This window comes from Brienomyrus brachyistius, chromosome 6 (genome assembly GCF_023856365.1).
Source record: "Brienomyrus brachyistius isolate T26 chromosome 6, BBRACH_0.4, whole genome shotgun sequence".
Lineage (NCBI taxonomy): Eukaryota > Metazoa > Chordata > Actinopteri > Osteoglossiformes > Mormyridae > Brienomyrus > Brienomyrus brachyistius.
Genome location: NC_064538.1, coordinates 28,728,291 through 28,753,293, shown reverse-complemented (window position 1 = coordinate 28,753,293; position 25,003 = coordinate 28,728,291). Strand labels below are relative to the sequence as shown.

The 25,003-nt window shown below is 41.8% G+C and overlaps 1 protein-coding gene across 6 annotated transcripts in view; it reads left to right on the top strand.

Annotated features, from left to right (window-relative positions):
- The window catches only part of LOC125744372 (IQ motif and SEC7 domain-containing protein 1-like), a 132,735-nt gene that overhangs the window by 33,356 nt on the left and 74,376 nt on the right, over nucleotides 1–25,003 (top strand). For 5 of the 6 annotated variants that reach the window (XM_049016107.1, XM_049016105.1, XM_049016097.1 and 2 more), the window contains exons 2-3: nucleotides 4,383–4,412; nucleotides 10,804–10,911. In XM_049016107.1, the coding sequence (XP_048872064.1) occupies nucleotides 4,383–4,412; nucleotides 10,804–10,911 (138 nt within the window). The remainder of the gene's footprint in view (nucleotides 1–4,382; nucleotides 4,413–10,803; nucleotides 10,912–25,003) is intronic. The other variant, XM_049016098.1, reaches the window with a different exon arrangement.

The window sequence follows — 25,003 nt, the reverse complement described above, 5'->3', positions numbered from 1 at the left end:
ACGTGCATAGGTGCTTTTTTTTGAAAGTCTTATTTTGAAACAGTTTTTAAACTAGGAACAAGCATGTGTATGTTCCTGGAACAAACATATGCTCTAGGTTTTTTTAATCCCACTGTAGGGACTAAGTAGACTGCAAGCCAAGAAACAACAAAATGAAATGCAACCACTAACAAAACCCCATGTAATCAAAACATCAGAAGTAGCATTAAAAAGCTGCTATTATGCACTCAACTGCATAATAGTTAATCTATTTCTCTAGTGCACAGTGTTTGCTAAAACATCTGTTGGGTTGTTATTGTGGTTCTTCATCGTTGTGAATGACTAATAAGTGTAAGATGAAGGATCTTGATTCATATTCATGATTTTTGCGTTTATTTCATGGCCCATAATATGAACTTGGAGCATTCTTAGCTGCCTCACTAGTCAAGTAATTGGATATCAACCAGCAGTTGGAGATGCCAAAAGGGGAGCTCATTGTATGTCGCCTCAATAATTTTCTAAGCTTCTGATATGTGTGTGAGGGGCAAAGTTCAAAAGATTGATGATGAATGTCTTAGAGGAGCAGGTTAATAATAGCAACATTAATGTTTCATCTTGTTGTTCATTAATTTCGAATGACTGGCTCCGTGGTGCCGTCTCTGTTAGCAGACCTCAGAGCTTGGGCTTCATCTGATCACCTAGTGTGTAGAGCTCACTTATAATTCTTCGGTGTTCTGTCAAGAATTGGATGAATTTGCCTTATTTTTTGAGCCGCAACTGTTCATGAGATCTATGGGTTAATTATATTCTGGGTTCTGATTCCTTTTCTTGAGGCGCTTCCATCTTCCCAGTGCTCTGCTGCATGGGCACACAGAGGCCTTGTGAGATCTCTCATTCTCTCTGTTTTACTTTCACTGTGATTCTCCCTGGGGCAGCAACTGTGGAGCAGATGTTGGCTTGGGGGAGAGGGCACTGACCTCATGTCAGATTTCTACTAAAGGAAGGAAATCAACAGGAAGTCTTCTGTCTAGAATGTTGAAATAGATGCAATACTTAAGAAGTGGCACAGCTATTCCGCCTTCGTTCTATGTTTCAATGTATGTTGTTTGTTCAACTACATCAAAATGTACACTTTTTGAACTGATTACTTGCTTCTAATGGCAGTGTTCTCATTCAAACATCCTTTTTCTGTTCTCTTATATATCGGGGAAGTGTCATTCTCCACAAGACTGGAACGAGTAAGCACCTTACAATGATAATTGTGACACTGTACAGAATAATCATTATTCAATCCAAGCAGCAATTTTCCACATTGCTCCTGTTATTAAGTTCTGGGAGCGTATCGTGCTGCTGTGGATCTTTGAGCAATGATTCTGATTTTTTGTTTTTTCCTTTGTTTTGTACTTTGTGTGTCAGAAGTGAGAGATGATGCAAGCATAACTATATATATTAATAATCAATAAGATAATTTATTCACCAAAAGCTATACTTTTGAAAGGAGGATAAAATACAAATCTGAATTTAGGACTGTGCTTTTTATTTCCTGGATATTCTTCTGTACAGCTAATTTTCTGTTTTCTAATGTAGTGACAGAGCACGGAAAACTTTGTAAGAACTGTGAATACTTAGGGTATATCTGCAAAGCCACTTCCTGGATGGCCTTCATTGATTAGGTTACATCTCATTAGTTCAGTATTTAATGGCTGTTTCTAATGAGATTTCCCTTAGGCTCTTTCAGATAAACCCAGGAGATCCAGTGGCAAAGCCTTGTAAATTAAAAACAGTACTATGCAAATGCAGTGTGGAAAGCAGCCAGTTATTTTCTAATGCACTTTTGCTCACGGTACATGGTGTATGTTTAGTAACAGGCAGTGGTGGTTGGTGAAAAATATTTTAGGTGGGGCTGTTTGTGTTATTTTCAATCACTTTTGGTAACCATCCCGATACAATTTAACACAAACTGCAGGATACCAGTGCTCTGAGAAACTTATTTCATCAGCATTAAAAATCAACAGATTAATAATGAAAATTATCCTGTGAAAATTACAAGACTCGCAGCATTTCTGAATCTTTAAAAATTCCACCTAGAAACACATCTTAAAGGCCGTTCTTATCCTTTCACGTTTGGCAAAGCAGCTACTTTGCATGACAGAGGCAACATTAACGGGGCACCAGCAGCAAACTAGAGACACAGCTGTCTGTCAGCTCAGTATCACGGACACCAAGAGAGGAAAGCAAAAAGAAACCACAGAGACAGTCCCTTCAGCTAAATGAAAATCACACATCCAGGGAAAAAATAAATCAATCGATCAGCAAATTACCTTCAGTTGCTTCCCTTTGCTGCGGCGTTACCCACAAAATAGGCAGATAAGGAGCTTGCGCTGATTACAGCACGTTTACATGCACCCACCACACGACGAATCACCTCGGGGATGAGAACCTGAGTGCAGCCGCTGACACCTCATCACCACACGACTCTGGGTGTAACTGGGAGTTTTTCCGCTGGCTGGAGTGCCAGTCCTACCAGTAACCTGCAAGTTTTCCCGTTAAGTTGGAGGACCTCCTTATAAGACTGGATGTAGATTAACATCATACCCAGGACAAAACAATTGCAAGTTAAGGGTGTTGCTCCAGATCACTCCTGCCATTCATAGGATTCACACCAGCAACTTTTTCATCGTTGCTAAAGATCCCCAGCCTCAGAGCCACCATTCCACCCTCGAAATCCAAGAGGAGCACAATGTAATTACCAATATCCTCATAACGGACAGCAAGTGACCATTTTGCTTTCAGTGTGTGTGAAAATTGAGCAGATGGAATTATTTTTGTACCTCAGTTACATTTTTAATGCATCTTTGAATAATTTTTTTATAATGTCCCCATATTTCTGCATCAGAAAATTCTATCTATAACCCTAGCTATCTATTATGGGCAGTAGTAGCTTAATGGTTAGGGACATGCGCTTGTAATTAGAAGATTGCAAGTTCGAATCCCTGATCAGCAAGGTACTGTCACATTGTCACATATGGGTTAAATGCAGAGGGCTTATTTCGTTGTTGTGCACTGTGTGCTGTGGTGTGTCGACAATTAATCTCTAAATATCTATACTTTAGTCAAGAAGAGATATTTCACTGAGTGAAATGGAAATTAACATGAAGCTGATTTTACCCCAGAAATAATGATTTTTAAATATATATTACACATTATGCATTTTCAACACAGATGGACTTTAAGTGGCCCTAGCTCCCTCTATTGACCAGCTCCCTCTGATAAAGGTGTCACTTTTAAATTAAGCTAAACTGTGGTTTCCCATTATACCAGGGCCCTGATCATAAAAACACCTTTTTAATGTGTGAAAAAGCCAAAACCTTTCTAACCTGAACCCTGGCTTCAATTGGCTAACCCTAATTTGGGGACTAGACTAGGGTGGTATAACAGGCTGTTGGAGAGTATGAAATATGCTAATAAGAGACTACATACACATTTACAATTAGTTGGATTAATAACTCATTCAGGTAAAGTGTGGGGAGGAAAGGTGGTATTTTTTTTTGTTTGTTTTTTCATTAATTCAGATCTTCCAAATTTTAAGTTGCAGAACATCTCACCAGAATATAGAGAGTCTATTTGTTATGCAGCCAGACTTTGCCTACAGCCACTCAGCCCAACACTCAAGAATAAGCAGTACATGATCATCCTTGGAGGGAATGTGATCCTTTAAGAAATTGCTAGCCTCCTCATGTTATTGTAAATACTACTTTCATCCCGAGGACAAATTGAACAGGCAGCAAAAGAGTTTAGAACCATTTTTTTTTTCTTTTTGCTATTTATTTTCCAGTGGTTCCCACATTTGCCTGTATTCACCTTTAGGTACATTGTAATGAACGTGTTTAATTTTTGTCCACAGCAGATGCTAGAGTTGCAAATGCTCAGTACCGATTTTCCTTTTGAACAAGCTTTTATGAGGTATTCTGTGAGGAATTCTCCTGATTCCACCTGAGCCATATAACATGTTTTTTAGAAGCAGTAAAAACAGTAAAAACTAAAACAGTAATTTATGAATTTCAAAGACATTTTTCTTAACGGTAGAGGATTTAAAGTTTTCCAGCAGGGTTTATTGAAGTATTTATGAATGATACTAGACTGTACCATTGATACCGCTGAATATGTTGCAGAAGCATTTAGGTACACAATAAACATAACGGTTTGTTTGTTTTCCTGGTGCTCTGATACCAAAGTAGACCTGCTCTTGGTGCCTGTACTGGCGAATGCTTCACCATCATTAGCACTATAGCCTCTGCCCTTGCTGTCAGTTAAAATGTGCTTGGTCTGAGCTGCTGCACTTTCTACCAGAAATAAATGCCTGTCATTTTATCTGAGGAAAAATCTTTCTCTTTCCTTTGCAGGTCTGAATGTGAAACCTCAAGAATTGTCAGGTAGGAATTTATTAAAACAGTCCATCACCACTAGGAAGGCCATTCACCTCTGCTGGTGGGGCATTGAGATTAGATCACCATTTAACTCTGACTAAGAGTACTGGTTGATTATCAGTAATGACTTTTGTGTGTACGTATGCATGTGTGTGTGTGTGTGTGTGTGTGAGTTTGTGTGCGCATGCATGTGTGTGTGTGAGTTTGTCTGTGTGCAAGCAGTATACCTATCCTTATGGGGACACAATATCCTCATAATGTGATAAATATCCATTTTTTTTCCCTTATGGGGACCGGTTTCCTGGTCCCCATAAGGGAAAACTCTATTTTATAAAAATCAGTGACTGCTATGAAAAAACTAAAAATGACAACCCCACCCTGCCCTAACCTTAACCATAAGCAACCAAAGAAAAAGTCTTTTGGCATTTTTAGCTTTTTGATTGCAGTCACAGATTTTATAAAAATGAGTTTCCCCTTGTGGGGACTGAAAAACTGGTCCCCACATTGTCAAAATAACCATCACATTGTGAGGACATTTGGTCACCACAATGTAATAAATACATGACCCCCCCCACACACACACACAAAAAGCTTAGAAACTGGAATGAATTTGCACAATACTCTAATTCAGTCTTATTTATTTATTGATCATTGCAGCCTGTGGTTTGCATTTAATGAAGGAAAAACTCTTTTCACTGCGTTCAGAAGTTTTGGCTATGTTGCGTTTTCTGTGTAGATTCAATTTGTTGTTAATAAATTGGTTTTCTCTATATAAGCTGTATTCTTGATTTGAAGCATATGAAACTCAACATGCTTTTGCTGCAAATTATGTTGATCTTTAGAGACAGACTCTTCTGTCTGCAAATTTTGCTTTTATAAAGAGGTTTTGGAAGCCAGAGAAATACAATATCTGCACCAAATAGCAGTGATTACACATTACACTTGATCTAGGAAGAATTTGTTACAGTACCCTAACGTAATTCAGTAACCTAAACTGTTCTTCAAAAATATACACTATAAATGGACGCTGGGGCACATAGTTGGTATTGAATTTTGGTTGGGTTTCTTAATGATGAGGTAGATTTTCTCGAATAAGTAATTCTGCAGCATAGCCTGACGATGTATGTATCTGCCCATCAGGACCCGTCAGCCCATTAGGTAACATAGATGATCACCTACACTGCCATCTTCTGAGGGCGTGTTGACTTGGGAAGCCGATTTTGCTTTGTCTCTAATCGCAAAGTCTACCTAGGCCTTCTCGTGGCCTTTGAGTTTCTCCTGCATATCAGCCATGCAGGGAATTCTCCAGATCACCTTCACGTGATCCTCGCTATTTACTGCTGTAATCTGCTGTTGATAATCTTCCACTTATGTATTAATCACTTCATGATGCTGTCATTTGGGGCTAAATCTAAAACCAGGGAACCTAATAGACCTATTATTATACCTATTATCTATAGATAATCTATAGATTATCTACTGACAAAAGCAAGAGAGGAAGATTTTCTCTTTTTTTTAATACTGTATTTTATTTGAGCTGCACAAAACTGGAACATTTTCCAAAAATGTTAACATTTATTGCGATATATATTGCACTATGTGTAAATTTCAAAGACCAAAAAGTTCTTTTTCCTCAAAATTTCTAAATTTACCCAAAAGAAACTATAACCAAACAGAACTTATTATCTACCAACAGTCTATCAAATACGTTAGTGGTGTTGCCCCGAGTTGTGTCCACAAATCACTTGCTTTTGCTCAATATCGTCTCCATGGAATTCAGATTTTTTCCACCCAGCGAAAGATGTCTTTTGGTGACCAACTCTTGTTCCTACTCACTCAGTTTGTTTATTTTCTTACATACTCACTACACTGTCTATGAATGAGTCCGGCAGCAAAGACAATGATGTTTATGATTATTGCAAAACAAAAAACTCATGCAAGGCAGTGGCAGTAATCTTTACACTGATTAAAAAAAATACACAAGATAATCTTGAAAAGGAACAATCATTAAAATTGCAAATACTGCATTCCAAAACAATATTGCTTACCGTAAAATACCGTATACTCCGGAGTAATGTCTAGACAGTATGATGGTATCAAAAAAAAAGGTTGCCCAAGTCTAATCTCAACCCAGTTGACTATCACGGTCCTTATAATCGCATGTGCATAACATGCAGTGTCGACATTAATATTGCACATCACGCAGACCTACTATATATATCCATCCATCCATTTTCCACACCACTTATCCTCCTGGGTTGCGGGGGGTCTGGAGCCGATCCCAGAAGCAATGGGCACGAGGCAGGGAACAACGCAGGATGGGGGGCCAGCCCATCGCAGGGCACACTGAAACACCATTCACTCACATATGCACACCTATGGGCAATTTAGCAACTCCTAACAACTCCAGTGCTAACCATTGCACCACCATGCCGCCCCCCTACTATATAAATTTACTTTAAAATTGAGCATTTTGCTTAGGATGAAAATTAAATTCACATTAATACATACTGAGTACCTGGCTAACAAGCATTTCTTCTAGGATCTAGAATTAAACTTATTTTCTGCTGAGTAGTTACTCTGGGTCGGACGTCAAGTCTTCCTGAGTGAATCTAACTTTGTGCTTGGCTTTTCATTCCACAATAGTAAGCATGGCACCAATGTAAACTGCTATTTGTGAACGCGATGGGATTTCCAGAATAAGCAGATGGCATCCACACAGGCTGTGTTACCTGATTTTTTTACATGAAAAAGGCTGCGCCTTCTCAGGCAATTATTTTCCCTCATTTGTAGCTTCACCAATCTGGAGGAAACCCCCCGCGTTGTGTCCCAGACCAGGGTGGTGGCACTTTTCTTAGATAGGATTCAATTTCCTTAGATAGGCTTAAATTTTCCAACATACTTTGAATGAAGGAAGTTATTTCAGGGCCCCATGGCCCTACTGGGCTGTAAGGTTTTTATTGATTCAGCTGTGCAAGGCTCTGCCTTGAATTAAGTAAGGAATATTATACCCTTAAAAACCTGGGCTTCAGGACTGAATTCCTAGCACATCAGCAAGCCTTGGTTCTGTGAGTCTTTGACTGACTTTATAAGCCCTGTCTGTGTGGGTTTTCCTGGCATTTCATATGTACCTCTGAAAGAAGCTTCCGGGACACGTCAGCAGCTATTTGCTGTTTTTGTGCATCCTGCTTGGTGGCTGAGATCAAGCGAGTGCCGCTAAATATGACATCACCGGCGTCTAATTGGAACAGCCAGGAGGAGCCTAAGGAGGTGATATTGTGAGCATGTTGAACAAGACACCCACTCCAGGAAGACTAGCAGCAGCCTATGCAGGACAAGCCAGGTACAGAAAAGGAATGCAAAAAAAAATGGGTGTGAGGCTATTGGAGGTTCATTTATAAGATGCACTGTACAGTAACTGCAGGCACAGATTCTGCCTTTCACTTGAATACTAAGGTATGCTAAGTGATAACAGGGGTGACGTTGCATTATAAATATCAGTTCTGGGGAGGCTGCCATGACTATAATGTGCTGAATGGGGGAGCCATCCATATGGATCGAGATTAAGCTGAGCTGCATTGGTGTTTCAGATGAGTTTGGCTATATGAAATAAATCCAGGCATGAGTGCAGAGGCTTAGGTCATTAATAATTAAATGCAATTGAGCGCATTGTTGGCTGCTAAGAATAACCGTCTTGCTGGTTTATTGAGCTCTGGCCGAAGAAGTTTCCAGTGATCTAGAAAGAAGCTCTTTCCTGGCGCGTTGCCTTTCGGACACCTGCAGAATCGTCGCTTTAGAGGATCATAGGCAGTTGTGCCTGTATCATCTTCACTAGGTGAGGTGGTCGTGTGACGTAATGCATACTTGACCAATAACGTTCCATAAGTCTGGGAAGGGAAAAAGGGAAGAGACAATGATGTGGAGACATTGTATTATGGCTTCCGTACTCAGGGAGTAGCTGTTGCTGTGGCAGATCGGCTCCTCCAAATGGTATCTGATGTCGCTCCTTGCATATTATGAGACTCAGGCTAAGGCACTCCCTGGATATCTTGTCTGTTGTCTCAGCATATGCTCCGACGGTGGTGAGTGATGTCTTGTTGAGGGAGAATTTTTACTTGCAGATTCGCTTGGTGGTTGATGGTGAAAGTGGCTCCATGTTCCTTGGTCTGTATGTACCTGGATCCTGGTTCCAGTACCCTGAGCTGCATTGTTGGACTTGGAACCCCAAAACTGCTGGTGCAGCAAAGGAGATCGATCACATCTTCGTGGGCAGACGCTGGAGGCTCCTGCAGAACTGCAGGGTCTACAGAAGTTCCCAGTTTGTGAATTCTGACCACAGACTTGTTGTTGCTACTCTGAAGATTCAGCTCAGATCCAGTAGGCTACCACCAACTAGGAGAATGAGGCTGGACTTAGCCAGAGTTTACAAAGCTCCCTTAACCACAGAGTAAGATGGTCATCTTGCCCGAGAGACAAGACATTCCATACACCAACCTGGATGGGCTGCCTCAGACTGTGACCCAAGTGCCACCGTGCAGCGGGTGATGCCTCAGCACCACACCAGCTCCAATCCCCAACAGGCCAGACCTTATTAGTTCTCCAATGGTTTCAACTTGTCCAGTGGTGAGGTTCCCGAAGGTTTTCCCCATCCCCTTCATGATGCGTACAGACTCCCATGGAGAGCAGAAGGTTGCTGTGCCTGTTTGGTCTGAGCTGTTCTGGTGTTTTACGGTGGCTGGAATGCCAATCCCATCACCAACCCAAAATTTTTCCTGCAGATTTTTTTTAGTACAGGCTAGTCTCAGTAGGCAGCTGTGTTATCTGTGTGTGTTTTCCACCTAATGTACCGCTGGAGTAATACGATGCAGCTTGAGATTTTGACTTTTCTTCCTTTGTGTGTCTGGAAAAGACGCAGTGGGAGACAGGTACTATGGTTTTTCCAGGTACTTTACAGACACCCGCACTGTGGATGCCATCCGCAGATTTTTGTGAGGAATCCAGGAGATGGCCGACGTCAGCCTCTCACTACAGGGAATTAACGCTGAGGTGGCCTGGAGGCAGTATCTTGTGCTTGGCCAGCCCTCTGCCATGTCTTAAGTATTTCCAATTTACCTTCCCCATATAGTAAAGGCCATTCATAGCTCTATATGCTGAATGGATTGGGAACACTGGGAATGCAGTGGAGTACATAAACTATGGGATACCTGTGCCTAAGCAAGACATCTGTCCTCTGCAGCATGACTGACAATCGCTGATATATGTGGGACAAAAACTCATTATTTTATCTCATTTGTTTGCTCCATGGCGGCAATGTTCCATAGCCTGTAAGAGGGAGACTAATAAAATGAGAATGATTCATGTTTCACTGTGTTTAACCCTCAGCTACTGTGGAAAGGCAAATGTGATTTGCATTTGGAAATGATTTGTTGAGAATGCAGAAACAACTATGAAAAAGGAGAGAACCCCAATTCAATTATCCCTATGATTTTTGTCACAGCTGACACAGGGACGGTAAATTAAGGCCGGATGTTTCATGAGATGGGCTTGTCCGTAAAGCTACATAGTGTATCTAATTCATTGTGTTGCACTGTATGATGTACAGGGAGGGATTGCTTCACGCTGCTTGCTTTCAAGATAACAGAGTCCTTGCAAGTTGCCCTGAGGGGAAAGTGGAAAAGAATAATGAACTGCAACTGGATTACAATCCCGCTATAGTCCTGCAGCTGTGAATCCTCTGTGGAACCCAGCCAATGTGAGGCTGTATGTTCATCTCAATTAATGGAACAATGTGCCTTTTGCACAGCAGAAACATCCAGAGCAGTAATAACAAATCTTGTATTAAACGCCAGTATTACTCTGACCAGGTTTTCAGAAACTACATGCGGATCCTCTCTCCATTGTGGTCAAGATCTTCCATCTCTTTGTATGCGCTCTATGTCGTTCGGGAAACAGGCTCTCGTTTTCCCTTTACCTTCGATTCTTAGGCAACGCACTCAAAGTTGATTTACACTTTTGCGTCAAGCCTACGCAAAGCTTATGCCGTGGCTCGTGCAAGTGGCCTATGCTGTTGAACGCGTTTATACTTGTGTGTAGTGTGCATTGCCACAACATGTAACTACAATTCTAGAGAGGTGCGTGCCAGGCTTCAGAATAGGGTATGGTGTAGAGAGCATGGCTAAGCTGTACAGATGGCGTAGATTCTATGAAGTATGAATCAGCCTTTAGAGAGTATACATCTTCTGCCTGTTACTCCCAGGCCTAAAGATCCAGCTATGGCAATGGATTCCAACATCTGTAACTGAGATGCCACTGTAACTGCCACTGATATTTAGTATTGTTTGTGTTTTAGGGTCAGTGGGGAATATTTACTGGTCTGTCTTCTCTCTCCCTCTTAAAGGCGACATGCATCCCTGCCTGTGGAATTTGCTGAGAGCCATGGTGGAATTATTTTGCCAATATTCAGAAGACGCCACCCATACCACAAATGGAAGTCTGAATCTTTCAGGTAAATTCGCTTTTCCGCATGTATTCTGCGTGGTTTTAAGGTGTGTCGTTGGGATGTGTCGTGTCTGTTTTAGGAGTGACATGCAGAGTCTGCCTTCCTTAGGTGAAGATAGCAGAACTTATTAGACGTCAGGTTGTTGGCCATTTTTTAAAGCTTTTGAGAGCCATGCTAAATTTTGTGCAAAACAGCTCGAGTAGCACATTGTGGACGTATATAATATTTGGTGCTTTCATTATATTAAAGATGCCTCATCTAAATGGAGCAGCTGGCAGCATAACGTCTGCCAAAATGCTTGTGTTTACAGACTCCTTAGCAGCAACAGATTGTCAGCTTCTGGAAAGGTCTCACTTGGTCATTAACCACAGCCTCTAACCTGCTGTCTTCTGCTTTCCTTTTTTGTGAATAAGTTTATATGTTTACGGTTTATTTTTGCTGGCATTCATGCTCTCCAGCTAGAGGGGACTGATATCCAAATTTCTACATGACCCCCATCTTTCATGGGTGTATCGGAGATTCTAGGCATATCTCAGCTCTTTACTATTTGATGTTTGCAAAAAAAACACCTATAAAATTTTGGTTCATAAAAAGTCTTTGCTGATTTATTTATGATCATATGAATACTTGAGTGAGCCTGAATAATGACTGATTACGGCTGTAGACGTAACTCCCAATCAAGAACTAGGTAAAGTAACTACCAGAGCAAAGTGTATCCTGCAACAGCCATCAAACTGGTGTAATTCCCCATTTTTTTCACCCCCTGCACAGCCAAGATTCACTATAGCCATGGCTTTTCGCCCATTAGCAGTACTGAACTACTTGCGATTACTTTATAGCACATTTGGCTGCATCTGTAAGGCTTAGATAAAAAGGTGAGAGACAGGGAAAGATGAAACAGTGGAAGAGACAGAGCTGTGGGACATGGCCTTCAAAAGGCTTTCTGAGGAGCTGAGCAAGCTGTAGACACGTCTGCTTAAGTTCTGCATGAGAAATAGTTAGCACTCTGTTAGGCTTGGAGCAGACCTTTGCCCTGTAAAACAGCTACATTTTTAAATATGAAGTCTTGCGATAGAATTATTTGTTATCCTTATTTGCCTGCGTTTCAGGAATGAAGGTTTGCAGTGTAGTGTGCTGTGTATTGCTGTATTTCAACATGCAAGAACACCTGCAGACCTAAAGGCACCTGAGCTCTGCAGCATGTAATAAGATTTTCAGGCCACGCTAACGCTGAGACGTGATTCTCAAGTCTGCTGTACAGGTTCTTACTTTGCCATCCTAATGATCTGTGTGCTCTGCAGTGGAATGGAAGGCGGCCCCAGTGTGTTGGCGTCCGTGTCGTTGTGTTTTCACGTAGGAAGGAAATGAGGTAGAGCCTGGCCTAGGAATTAGCATTTCATTGACATCGTTTGAAAAACTTCTTAAGGTTTAATTAACAGAATAACAATCACACGCCAAGTTCTGTTATTTAGTTATGGGGAAATATTGGGCAGTTTTATTGTTTTAATTTCACTGCTATGTATTTATGTAGGATTAGTCCTATGTGAGGGTTTAATAGTGGAGATTAAGGAGCTGGGCTTATAACCAGGAACTGGTCTGGGTCCCTGGGGTGGGGGGGTGTCTCAGCCGCTGTATGCTTGAAAAGCCACTTTAAGCAGCATTCAATTAAATTGCTGGTTAAATTAAACAACTTTTTAAAAGAAAAAAAAGAAAGAAATGAGAAGTAAAAGACCCTGTTTCTTAATTCTGTGAGTGCCACTTTATGAGCCTCTAATGAAAGCAGAGTGACGATGCGGCTGTAAAGGTGTCGCTCTTCCTGGCTGGCCGTTTCTCACGCGGTCTTGCCTGCTGCAGCTCTGTTCCTTTCATTTCCTCCCTTATTCCCCAGAGCAAACACTGCAGGAAGCCACGGATGAGGCAGTAATGGAGGGTGCCGAGTGGCGTTGTGTTTACTTATTTTATGGCACCTTTACACCACTTCGTGTTCCCAGAATGCTTAGTGTTGCACTTTGCCTGTTGATTTGTTGTCTTATTAGACTCCTGCTGTGTTGTACAGCACTGTATAGCTCTTCCTCCAATACTGCTTACACATGTAAGTGGGCTAGTTAACAGCTGTATGTTTGTAATGTGCTATTTGCTACACATCATGTTACTTTAATAAATGTAAATGCCCTCCATCCAGCTGGAATTTGGAGTTGTGTCTAGATGCTGCTGAGCACAGATGAATGGACATCTGCTAAGATGGTGGGAAGGTACAGTACAAGGAGTAATGTGCGTAGGGGCCATTGGCGTGATGGTCAGAGATGCTGAATGACCAGTTACTGGTTTCAGGTCACAATCCTGAGGGAGGAAGGTGCAAAATTCAGTTGTGTGAATTTTATTGCATTTAAAGTTTCAGGGAAGTCCCTCCCTTCTCCATTAAGCCGGTCTTTAGAAGGAGACAAGCCATATATCAGTTGCAGCTCATAAAATACAATATTGAGCAGCTGAGTAGCACAGCGGGTCACAGAGGCCAGTGTGAAGGTTAATATGAGATATTCCTTTGATGCTCTTCTGAACAAATGGTGTGGCCTTAAACTGATCTTTGGTACTTGATCCGGCCACAGTCTGCACGATGCCAAAAAAAGCAGCTACGCTATTTTTTACTCCAGCACATGCTGCCTCTGTGCCTCTGGGAATATTTTTTTAAGTCACAGCAACATCAGGGGGCCTGGCTTACGGCCCATAAGGCTTCAGTCATCCTGAAAATCCATTTACTTACTGCATTCTCCCCACATTAGATTCCAATAATGGTGAAAAAGCTCACTGGTGTAGTTAGAGTTAATATGGCTGTATACTGTATGACATGACATTGGTGGAGTGGAGTGGGGAGGGGGGTGAGGGTGGCTAAACACAACCATTTTCTGCAACTTTAAAAAGGTTGCTTGTGTAATGAACTGACTGAAGGGATCCAATTGCAGAGAGTGAATCTCAATATGCGTACTTGACTGTACTTGTGTTCTCATCCACACTTTTCACACCATCTTCCTTTGCTGAATCTTCCAATACTAAGAAAATAAGTATAGAGGATGGTAAAAATCCCCGGATGTTGGTCTTGCCCCGCCCTAAATATCAAGTCCCATGATTCATTGCGCCCCAAGTTTGTTCCTGGAAGGCAAGTTAGCAAGACCGATTTTGCCATGACCACAAGTACGGTCTTTGCGTTCTTGGTATTGAGATTCAACCTTGATGTGTAATCCAGAGAAGTTATTCAAGCCAAATCCAAAATCACGAACGCAGGTACAGGCAAGAGTTCGATAATGAACATGTAAGCAGCGAAGCAACCAAATCCAAGAAAACACAAAGACTGGAATATGGAGTCTAGGAAATCAAAAATACAGGTCATTCACAGAGATCAAGTTAAACATGGGAAATGTTTGGTACGTTGCAGTCAGTCAATGCTTCATGGAAAACGCTAGGCTTAAAGTAGGTAGTTCAGTATTCTGGGGAAGATGATTGCTGGAGGTTCAGGTAAGCCTGGGTGTGGTTGAGTCTGTTCTGACACGGGTGTGCCAGATTGTCCCACTTACAGTCAGCAGTGCAGAGTCAGGCATAGTGTGGTTTAGTTTTCAATAAGTTGGTTTAGCACGACTCAGTGATTCAAACCTCTGAAATCCCCAACATGGTAAGTTTCTCTCCTAAGTTTAATGGCTCTGAAAAATGTGGATGTAAGCATGCTTCTGGAATAGTGATGTGTTTCAAGGAAGTAGTTCAGCATTGCCTAAAAACATATCATCATAGGAATACCTTTACATGTCATCATTGGATTCTATTGTGTATTTCATACTTATTCACGAAATTTGAACGTAAAAAAAATTAGCACTAACACCAGACTTTTAAAAATATTCCTTACAATATCTTTTGGTTTATATTGGCAATTTTAATTTTAATCTAAGGATTGACCCCAAAAAAACACTCAGCATCTTCAGATATTACATAAATACTCATTATCTGATCTAATTTGCATATGCTTGTCAGCATGTTTATAGTGAAAATCCTGCTTGTGTCAAATACTAAGTTCATTGGGCTTCAGGCTGCGTGGAAGAAGAATATATATGTTTGTAAAATGTGACTTAAGTTGCTCTGCAGACAGTAGGGCCAGTGTGTTGGTAAGCATCTAATGGAGGAACAAAAATAGGCAGAAAGCATATCCAATGGAAACCGAACTGTTGTGAAGCAGAATAATTGCTGCGGGATTATTACGATTATGTTGCAGTTCTACGGGAGAGTCACAAAGGTGATCCCTCTGCAGCGTGTCTCCTGTTATTTGCCAAGACACTGGTCACATAAAACTCATTCATGCATTATTAATGAGTTTACAGTGCTTCCTCAGACTCTTCACCTCGCCAACACTGCTAATTTATCTGTGGGTTGTCTGCCCCCTGGTGGTGACCAGTGGCATTTACCTGAACCATACGTGAATAAAGGGGATATCTGCTTATCAGATTTTGAGTTCTCAGTGCAGACGCTTATAATTCTATGGTGATATTTATTTGCTAAATACCTTTGAATAGGGAGGGTTTACACTCACATTGTGATTTACTGGCTGATTTTATAGATATCCACAGGTGCTTTTCTCAAGGAGATTTAAGGGGGGGGGGGAATCATCACTAAGGTCTATATTTTATAATCTGTTGATGTTGTAAGCTGAGTGTTTAGTCTTTTACTTGATATTAATATGAGGATGTACTGCACACATCCTGATTACCTTATTTTGATGGTGAGGTCTTCAGAACTGCCTTTCTGCATGACCTCAGTAGAAGGAAGCTGTGAGGTAGAGCTCCTAACCATTCCTGAGCTGGATTCTTCCAGATCAGTCCTACAATGTATGCAGACAATTTCCTGTTTAGCTGCAGGGAGTTTGGATGACAGATTTGAAATTGTTTGTTAGGGGCAAATGGGTGGGTTCAGTGTCTGCTTTTTGATGAAAGTGTGGACCAGTCCCATGAAATCAACGACCTGTGTAATTTTTAATTATTGAAAAAAATATATTCTAGGTACTTTGAAGGTATCATTCATCAAATGTGAGGGCAAAGCACAATATTGATTTTATATCACATAAATGTTGAAGGTAATGAAGGCAAAAAAAGCATATATTTGCCCATCCATCCATCCATTTTCTGTTACCACTTACGCCATTCAGGGTCGCGGGGGGCCCAGTGCCTGTCCTGGAGGCTACAGGCGCAAGGCAGGGAACAACCCAGGATGGGGCACCAACCTATCGCAGAGCACATTCACACAGCATTCACTCACACAGCATTCACTCACACACAATTCACTCACACACCATGCACTCACACGCCATTCACTCACACACAATTCACTCACACACCATGCACTCACATGCCATTCACTCACACAGCATTCACTCACACACCATTCACTCACACACAATTCACTCACACACCATGCACTCACACAGCATTCACTCACACACAATTCACTCACACACCATGCACTCACACCCCATTCACTCACACGTCATTCACTCACACACCATTCACTCACACAGCATTCACTCACACACAATTCACTCACACACCATGCACTCACACACCATTCATTCACACGCCATTCACTCACACACCATTCACTCACACACCATTCACTCACACACCATTCACTCACACACCATTCACTCACACACCATCCACACACCTATAGGCAATTTAGTAACTGCACATATTTCCCTTTCATTATATTGTGCTTCAGAAATCACAGATGTGAAATTGTTCACATTAATTCTGGGACAGCAATCTAAATAAACAGGTGTTAAAAAGCTATACACCTTTAAAAACTATATAAAAAATCTTAATTTAATACCAAGTGGTGTGAGTTACAGTTAGGCTATTTAGCATCTCTAAATTGTCAGTAGTATATGACTGTGTGTGCGTGTCTGTGCAGTGGGATTGGCTGGAATCCTGCCCCACGGCCTTGTGGGAAAGGACCCAGACTCCTTTGACTCAGTCCAGGGAATACATTTAGAAGGACTGATGGAACAGGATTCCAGATAGACTAAAGCAATTTGTGTTGCATAATTTTAAGAGTTAAGAAAGAAAGATATTGCCTTCTGTGCCTGGCAAGACAACATGGATATTGCTGTATTAATTTTCTGATTTATAGAAGCAGCTTACGGTTTGATTAGTGTGCAAAATGATGACAAAGATGGGCTTTTCCCAGGGATGCCTGCTCTGATTCTCTGCCTCACAGGAGAGCCGCTCAGAGAATGTTTTGTTCGCTGGCCAGTACCTGTGAGGGCTGGAAGGCTGCAGCTAAGGCCCCAGCTGTGCCTGCCCCACTGCCCCCGCCGCAGTGCTGCTTCCGCCTCCATCCTCGCCAAATTGCTGTTCATGCGTTCACAGGGGATCTCGCTGTTTTTTTGGGGGGGAGGCAGGGTTGAGTCTATGTGTATGCAGTGGTCTGCCATCTGAATACAGCTGGCTGCCTGTCTGTATCTCTTTCTTTCCTGGTAATGCTATGTCACACTCACAAAACACATACAGCACTCAGAGACAGTCTTGGGACGCTTGCTTAATTCAGTAAAAATATTGCAGGTTTATTGGTTTTATAACAAAAACCATTATTTGTTCATTTGTTTACAAAAATATGTCACATTAGAATTAAAAAGGGCATTGACAAGCAGTCTCGTTGAGTGCTTTTTAATTACTAACACCTTCGCAATAACATAGTGTTTTGCATCCCTTTGGAAGCCAATGACTACAATTGCAATTAATATCAAAATGGAAAGAACAGAACTGAATCAGTCGGTCAAAAAATTGACACCTAATAAAACGAAAAAATCTATGTAGAAGAAAAGTCCAGGTATGTTAAACATTACTTGTCAAAGGACTTTTGTTATGAAGCCAATAAATCTGCAACATTTTTACCAAACTAAGCAAGCATCCCTAGACTTTCCATAGGGGACACACACCTAATGCACTAATTATACAGCGCTTAATGACATGACACCAAGCTCTTTGCCTTTTTTATGTCATTGAATTTTCTTTGACAATGTGGTAGCAGCCATCCTCTGATAAAAAGTGCTGAATGCTTACTAATTCCTGCCATATACAGAACCAGTCTTTTTTTCTTGCATTGCTGTCACAGAGACTGTGGTTGGCATGGAGCGGTGGGTTGGTGTATTGCTTTGTACAGTAGTAATTTGTATTGCAAAGGTGACACAGCCACGTAAACATGTGTGAAGCGTGTGAATGACAGGAATGTGGCCTGCTGCTTACGGTCCACTATGCTGTGGACAAGTGATGTCGAGTTATCGCCTGTATTTTTTTACCACTGTTGCTTGCTGAGAAAAAAATGAAAATGCAGCATATGGGTGATTAACCCAAAGAGCTGCTGGTGGGGTTAGCCAAGACAATGCTGGCATTTTTCCTTCCTAAGACTCACTAGCCAGTAGGATCAAACCTCTCCTTTTGTACTGGAACAATGTCTGTTTCCTTTGTTGTGGTTCTGGAAGCCGTGGCCGAAATATTCTTTACCATTTTTCACAGAATTAAGAATAAGCAACTAAGCAATTAGCTGCGGTAGTTATTGTCACACACGCACAAAGGGATTCAGCTTGCCATTGTGTTTGCAAATGAAATGTTTAAAAAACAATTAAGGACCTGATCACACATCACTGAGGGTGACTAGCATAGTCTGCATGCTGCCATCATTAGCAGCTGGGTTTGTTGCTTAGCATTCCATGACATACACAAAAAAATTTCATGGACAATTACATAGTTTGGGGTATATTTTGACTGTAGCCCCCACGCTTTGGTAATTAGCGTTAAGCAGCTGTGCAGCTGTAGGTACAGTGTTTCACTGCCTCAGCTGAAGCCTTTGTGATGCTGCTTGTTTCCCAGTTCAGATTTCTCAGTGTGGAGCCTCTTCACAGGCTTCTGTTCACATCTATTGATGATCAAGCTGTTTCTCTCTGCAGCCACCAGCATGGAATGGAGCAGGTGGCCAGTAAGGGGGTAACTTGACGATTGGCTGTTGTGACCTGCAGGAATTTGAGTATCTCCATGTCACACATTTACTTTGACAGGCTCACATGTGCACATAAACATCAGGACACAAATACAGTCACAGACACAGTCTGGAAAAATTATACAGATACTAAGAGACCCAGATAAAAGCACAAACAGGTGAAAGTTACAAAGGACGTGGTCTGTTTTCGCTGATTGGCAGATTACAGCACTGTATTGTAACTGTCATGCCCTGCTCGTCGGCTCCTCCTGTGTGCCACGCCCCCTGATTACCCACGTGTTTTCTCCCGATAGTACCCAGCTGTATCTAGTTCATTTGCTCAGTCCTGTGTATTTCAGTCCGTGTCTTACCCGAGTCCTTTGTCCGTCATTGATGTTGTCGATGCCCATGTCCTGTCCTGCCTTGCCTTCATTAAATCCCCGTATACCCCGTACTCTGTTTGCCTTGCCTACTTCCTGCCCGCACGATCGCCGCTCTGCCTGCGATCGCTGCCGTCTCCCGTGACAGTAACTGTTCTTATTCTGTAATTTTGGTTGCATGCAGCCTGTAATGCAACCTAATAAAACTGCCAGTGCAGTAAAATCACAGGATATCTGAAAAGCAGAGCAATTTCTTCTCAGCCTCAAAGAGAACAGTCACCATTAAGTTTCATTAGCTCCACAGTGTCCCAGTGAACTGGATTATTTTATTTGATTTCAGCGTTGTTTGTTCTACCAAGTTGTAAAATGCATCCTCTGCATCTCCTAATTGCTTTTCATTTCTATGTTTGGTAAATCATGAAGACTTCCGCTGAGCTTGTTTCACTTCAACTGAGAAAATACTTAAGGCATTAGTACTAACCCCCACCTCTAACCCATGTAATTACAGTTGTAGAAGCTTGTATGAAAGACATAATTTCCGAATTTCCACTGTATTCTTCCATTCTGTATTCTGTTGTTCTTCTGTTGTGTGATGTAGGTAGACCTGGTCTGAGGAGAGTAAAAGCAAGATTTGCGTTCATTGTTTGAGGTGGTGTACGGCAGGTTTAGTATAGTCAGGGACAAAGATGGGGGGGGGGGAGGTCAGTAGACGTAAATTCAATATCAGCTTAATCTATACCAAGCCTATGTTGGATACAATGGTCAACATAATTTTCCCATAATCCTAATAGGCTAATTCATGTTACTTCAACAAAGAAAATTACTTCATACAAGTTTGACCTAACGTTAAATTATTTCTGTTAGAATAAAGATAAAAATCTATGGCATAGATTTTCATATGACATATCGCAGTATAGTATACTGTGGCTCAGTAAATTTAAACTTGCAACAAATTGTACAGAAACCTGTTGTGTAAGCTATTGTCTAATAGCCCATTTGTGGGTGATTGGCAACTGCATACCAGACAACGCTGTAACATTGTATGCATGTCGGCCAGTGTCAATCATAATGTTTAGTATATTAAATCACGCCGAATGCCTTATCAAGCATGGCTGGAAAAGTTGAGACCTTGTGTTTACTGTTTGCCCCCCCCCCCCACCCCATTTCTAAAATCTCTCCCGTGTCCTTAAGTATAGTAGCCATAAAACTTACATATTCTAAATCGTCAAACATCCACATGGGTGGTTGCCAATATGGTTGTCCTATGAAAGGAATTACAAGCCTGTTGACGATAGAAGGACAGTGGTATGTGTGGCGTTTCAGTGAAGGCTAGTTTCACACAATCACTGAGCATTTAGCACTGGCTGCAGCTATTGATTTTAGCTGCTTTCCATCTCTTCAGTTCTGTCTTGCTGTTGTCATAAGGGTGTGATAAGTCGTGCTGATCAATGTCACCTCACCACTTACTGTATGGACATAAGAAATCAAGCTCATTCTCGTTAGCCGAACTATACCTCCTTGTAGCAGCTTTATATCCATTCTGCTTTAGCAAGCGGTATTTATTTCCCAGTCTTTGTCTGTTTGTTTACTCTTCAGATAGGCAGGTTGAATATAACTATGTGAAATGGAAGCTAAATGATCCCTTCATTGCAGCCCCTTAGTGACAGAATACGGGTTTGTTTGAATTTAGCTGAACTGAGCTTCAGGGGACCCTCAAAGCTGCTGATCCACGCCTACACTGACCTTTGTTATGAGCTGTGACAGCAGTGGAGATGGCCTCCTCTCGGCAATGCAGTTTGCAACATGTAATTCTTATTTTCATGTCACATGCTTTATGAACTGATTAACATCCACTGAATGGTTCTCAGTTTCATCATAGCATGACATATTATTAAAAGAGTCTCTTTCCTGGGACTCTTTGCAAGGTTTTCCTATGTTTTATCTATAAAAACAATAAATTTGCTTCAGCATTTTCTATCATTGTCCTGGCATACCCATAATTTCCAGGCTAATCCACACCTTTTTCCAAAATGAGTACTTTAATAGTGACAATGGGGGTTATAGATATCATAATATTGACAAATCTCTTTTTGAGATGACTATTGATGTATAAGAGGGATTACTCTGTCCATGGCTATTGTAGATGTGGCACTTGACATCAGGCACCCTGAAGGACCAGCTGGATGAGTCGGATAAGGACTAGATATGATCGGGACTCTCCAGCCCTTCCATGTGTTTTTCTTTAAATAGCAGCTGTAAAACCTGAACAGCTTCCGGCTCCACAAACAACCATGCTGGTGGGTATGTTAGGGTCAGCTGGCTGCAGTGTCTGCTTCAACTGTCAATAGAAAGTGCAATGATGTTTGCTCAGGCTTCTGTGTGTCATCCAGCTTGTTAGTATTCTGGTCCCTGTTCACACACACACACACACACACACACACACACATAGATACCTACCTCCATCACGCTAGCAAAGGAGCTCAAACATGCCTGGCAGGTTTGTCCAGCATAGTCATTCTACAGTAAGCTTTGAGGTCCTTTTGAATCTTCTGTGTGTGTTACAATACTCCATACTGCATGACATAAATCCTCAGATTTCAGAGGGTGCTGGCTCCTGAGTGTCAAAGAGCGTGTCAGGCTGTTAGCCTATGGAAAAACATCGCAGTCAGCACAATTTACAGCATCATATTACTGCTATTATGCTTCTACCGGCAATGTGTCGTTTACAGGACACAGCGATGAAAAAGGAATCGGATAGTATTCAGAATGATGACATAATCACTTTTTATTTGTCCTCATTAGCTCTTTAAGACTGTAGGATATAGTGGTACAGGATTCTGGTATGCAACTCACGGTGGTGGACATTTTTACCTCATCTGAAGCAATGGTGTTTATGTGTTGCAAAAAATGTGATCAGGCTTTGAGGTCGAGGCCCACTGTATATTTGGGCTGCTGCCGACCTTAGTGTAGCCCTCTACTGCACAGCATTCAACTTAGCGTAGCCCTGAACTACACAGTGTCCACCTTAGTGTAGCCCTCTACTACACAGTCTTGACCTTCGCATAGCCCACTACTGCAGTGTTGACCTTAGCATAACCCTCTACAGCACAGCGTTCACCTTAGCGTAGCCATCTAGTGCACCACGTTGCCTTGAGGCAACAAAAAACTTTTCCACCTCCTACCCCCACAACCCACATATATATATTTTTCTACTCAAATGAAAATGAGAGGTGACACTCTCTACTCGCGTAATATATAGCTGTGGAGCATCCTTTCAAGAAGTCTTGCATTGTAACTGATCTGTGTAGAAGATATGAATATTATTGTCTTTTTTTTTTTTACAAAAGAAATCATTCATATGTTGGAATCAAAAAAATATTATCAAGGAAATAAACTTTTGGAAAAAATCCATTTATTTATATTAGTGCCCCAGCCTGGTTGAAGAATTATGTCTTCTTTTTGTTGCCCAAAGGCACCATTGTGCAGTTAAGCTACTTTTCCAGGGTGAACATTCTCTGCATTTAAACTATGTAGCTTGGCAATAAATGGCCATTTTTAAAAGATCACTGTTTTTCAAAATATTTGCTAATATTCACAAGAAATTAACACAGTAACCTTCTGTGGTCAGAAGGAGCCCTCTGGCCATTGTTTCCAAATCCACTCTTTGGAGACCCAGTTCCATGTTTTTGCTCCCTCTGAGCATCTTCCATCTCCTTTAATAATTATTGTTCCATATTTTCTGTTTAATATATTCATGTTTTTTCCAGACCCTTTCAATGAGTGAGATTTAGTGCATTACGCATCCTTTTAGGTTTTTTGGACGTCAGCTTTCTTTCTGTCGATGTTCTGTGTTAAACCAGGCTGGGGCACTGAGCACCTGCAGTGACAACAATAGCCTGTTAGGAAGCATGGCAGAAGGCCAACAGTGTGCCACATTGAGAAACATGAGATCCCTTCAAAATACAGGAAGATTGCATGTCACCCAATAAACCAGTGCTTCTGGAACAGTATTATTTTGCCTCGCAAAATCTCATGTATCAGTAGAACAGGAGTCTCCAGGTCTCCAGGTCCAAAGTCCTAGCTTTGCACCTCTTTGTGTTTCCTTTCATTTAACACACATGATTGTACTTCTCTGCTAATTACCAAATCAGGTGTGGTGGAACAGGGAAAGCGCTAAGTTCTGCAGGACTGGGGCTCTGCAGTACTGGAGTTGGAAATCCCTGCAATAAGGTGTGGAAGCAGCCCAAATGAGCTGCTTGGTGAGATCTGCCCCAGCCAGTTGAGATCTTTCCATGAGTCTGTACTTCAGGAGCTCTGGGACAGTGGCAGTTAGCCCTAGTGCCCTACATCTGTCAGACGAGGCCAGCATGGCACTGCCCCAAGCTGGAGGGTGCATGTGGAATGCAGCCCAGTGATGACACAACGCCGGGGCAGACACAATGCCACAGATACTGCACGCCCCATTTTTGGCTCAGGTGTCCTCGCCCTGGTCAAACCAATCATGAGGCAGGTACAGTGTCTGAAGTGAAATGATGTGGGGCAGCTGCAAGTGCCACAAGCTTTAGCTTCAGTTGAGGTTATAAACAAGAAGTGGGTACAGCTCTGAGCTATATGCCATATAGACCCATTCTGAAACATGTTTCCTGTACCTGCCTGACGTCTCCATCTGTTGATCCAATTGTCTGAGTCTGGAATTTTCAAAGTTCACTGTAGGTTGCCTCACTGTGCACAATTTTTGTTTCAAGCCATCAACACTTTGCATATAATAGTCTGACACTGACAAACTTATTCCGAACTATTAAAATCTCATTCAGTTTTGTGTCCTGAAAGCTTCATTGTGCTTCAAACATGCTTGATGACCAGAAGCCACTAATAGTATTAGAACCCTTGGTGCCTATGAGTGCCAGCAGCATTCTTGGTCAAGCAGTAGTGTAGCATTTAGGAACCACTGCATGAATGACTGTTTGCTGTGTCCTGCGTGTTGCATTAAATAAAAGCCTTTGCCAGGTGACATTGGAGGTTTTTTATCCCCAGCTCCTTGGCACTGTTTATTCGGTGAGGGCTTACAGCTCTGCTCCTTTTCCACTTGGGAAGGGACAACATAATTTGTCAGCTCATCAGCATGCTGGCACAGTCGAGAAGTGAAGCCTCACAGCTGACTTGCTGTGAGTCTCTCTTCTGTGGGGCTGCACTGTGCACAAAGGCCTTACCTCAGAGACAGAGCCGCTCAGCATGGCACCTGAAACAAGACAAAGCTTAATGGGGACACCCCACTCACCCTCCTGAAAGTAAATGTGCTCAGAGTTTCCTCTGCGTGCCTTGAGTACGTCCCACGTGACAAAGAAGTATAGTATGCGTTCTGCCGTTAAAATAATGGATGGAAACAGATGGGTATAGACTTCTTAAACAGTGAAACCTCCTGCTTATCACCATTATCACCATGTTTCAAAGTGGTTATCAGTAAATTTATGTCACTTGTGAACGATTTATTCTTCCTGAGCAAATCTCTTTTTGTAGACAAAATAATCTTGGTCACCACACTAATTCATTTAGTTAGGCCGCTGAGTGACCCTTCATTGAGTTTGTTCACTGAGTGATCTGTCGTTATGTTTGTTCGCTAACTGATCCTTCGTTCAGCTTGTTTATAGAGTGATTCATTTTTGAGTTCATTCACTGAATGATCCTGTGTTCAGTTGGTTAGCTGAGTGATC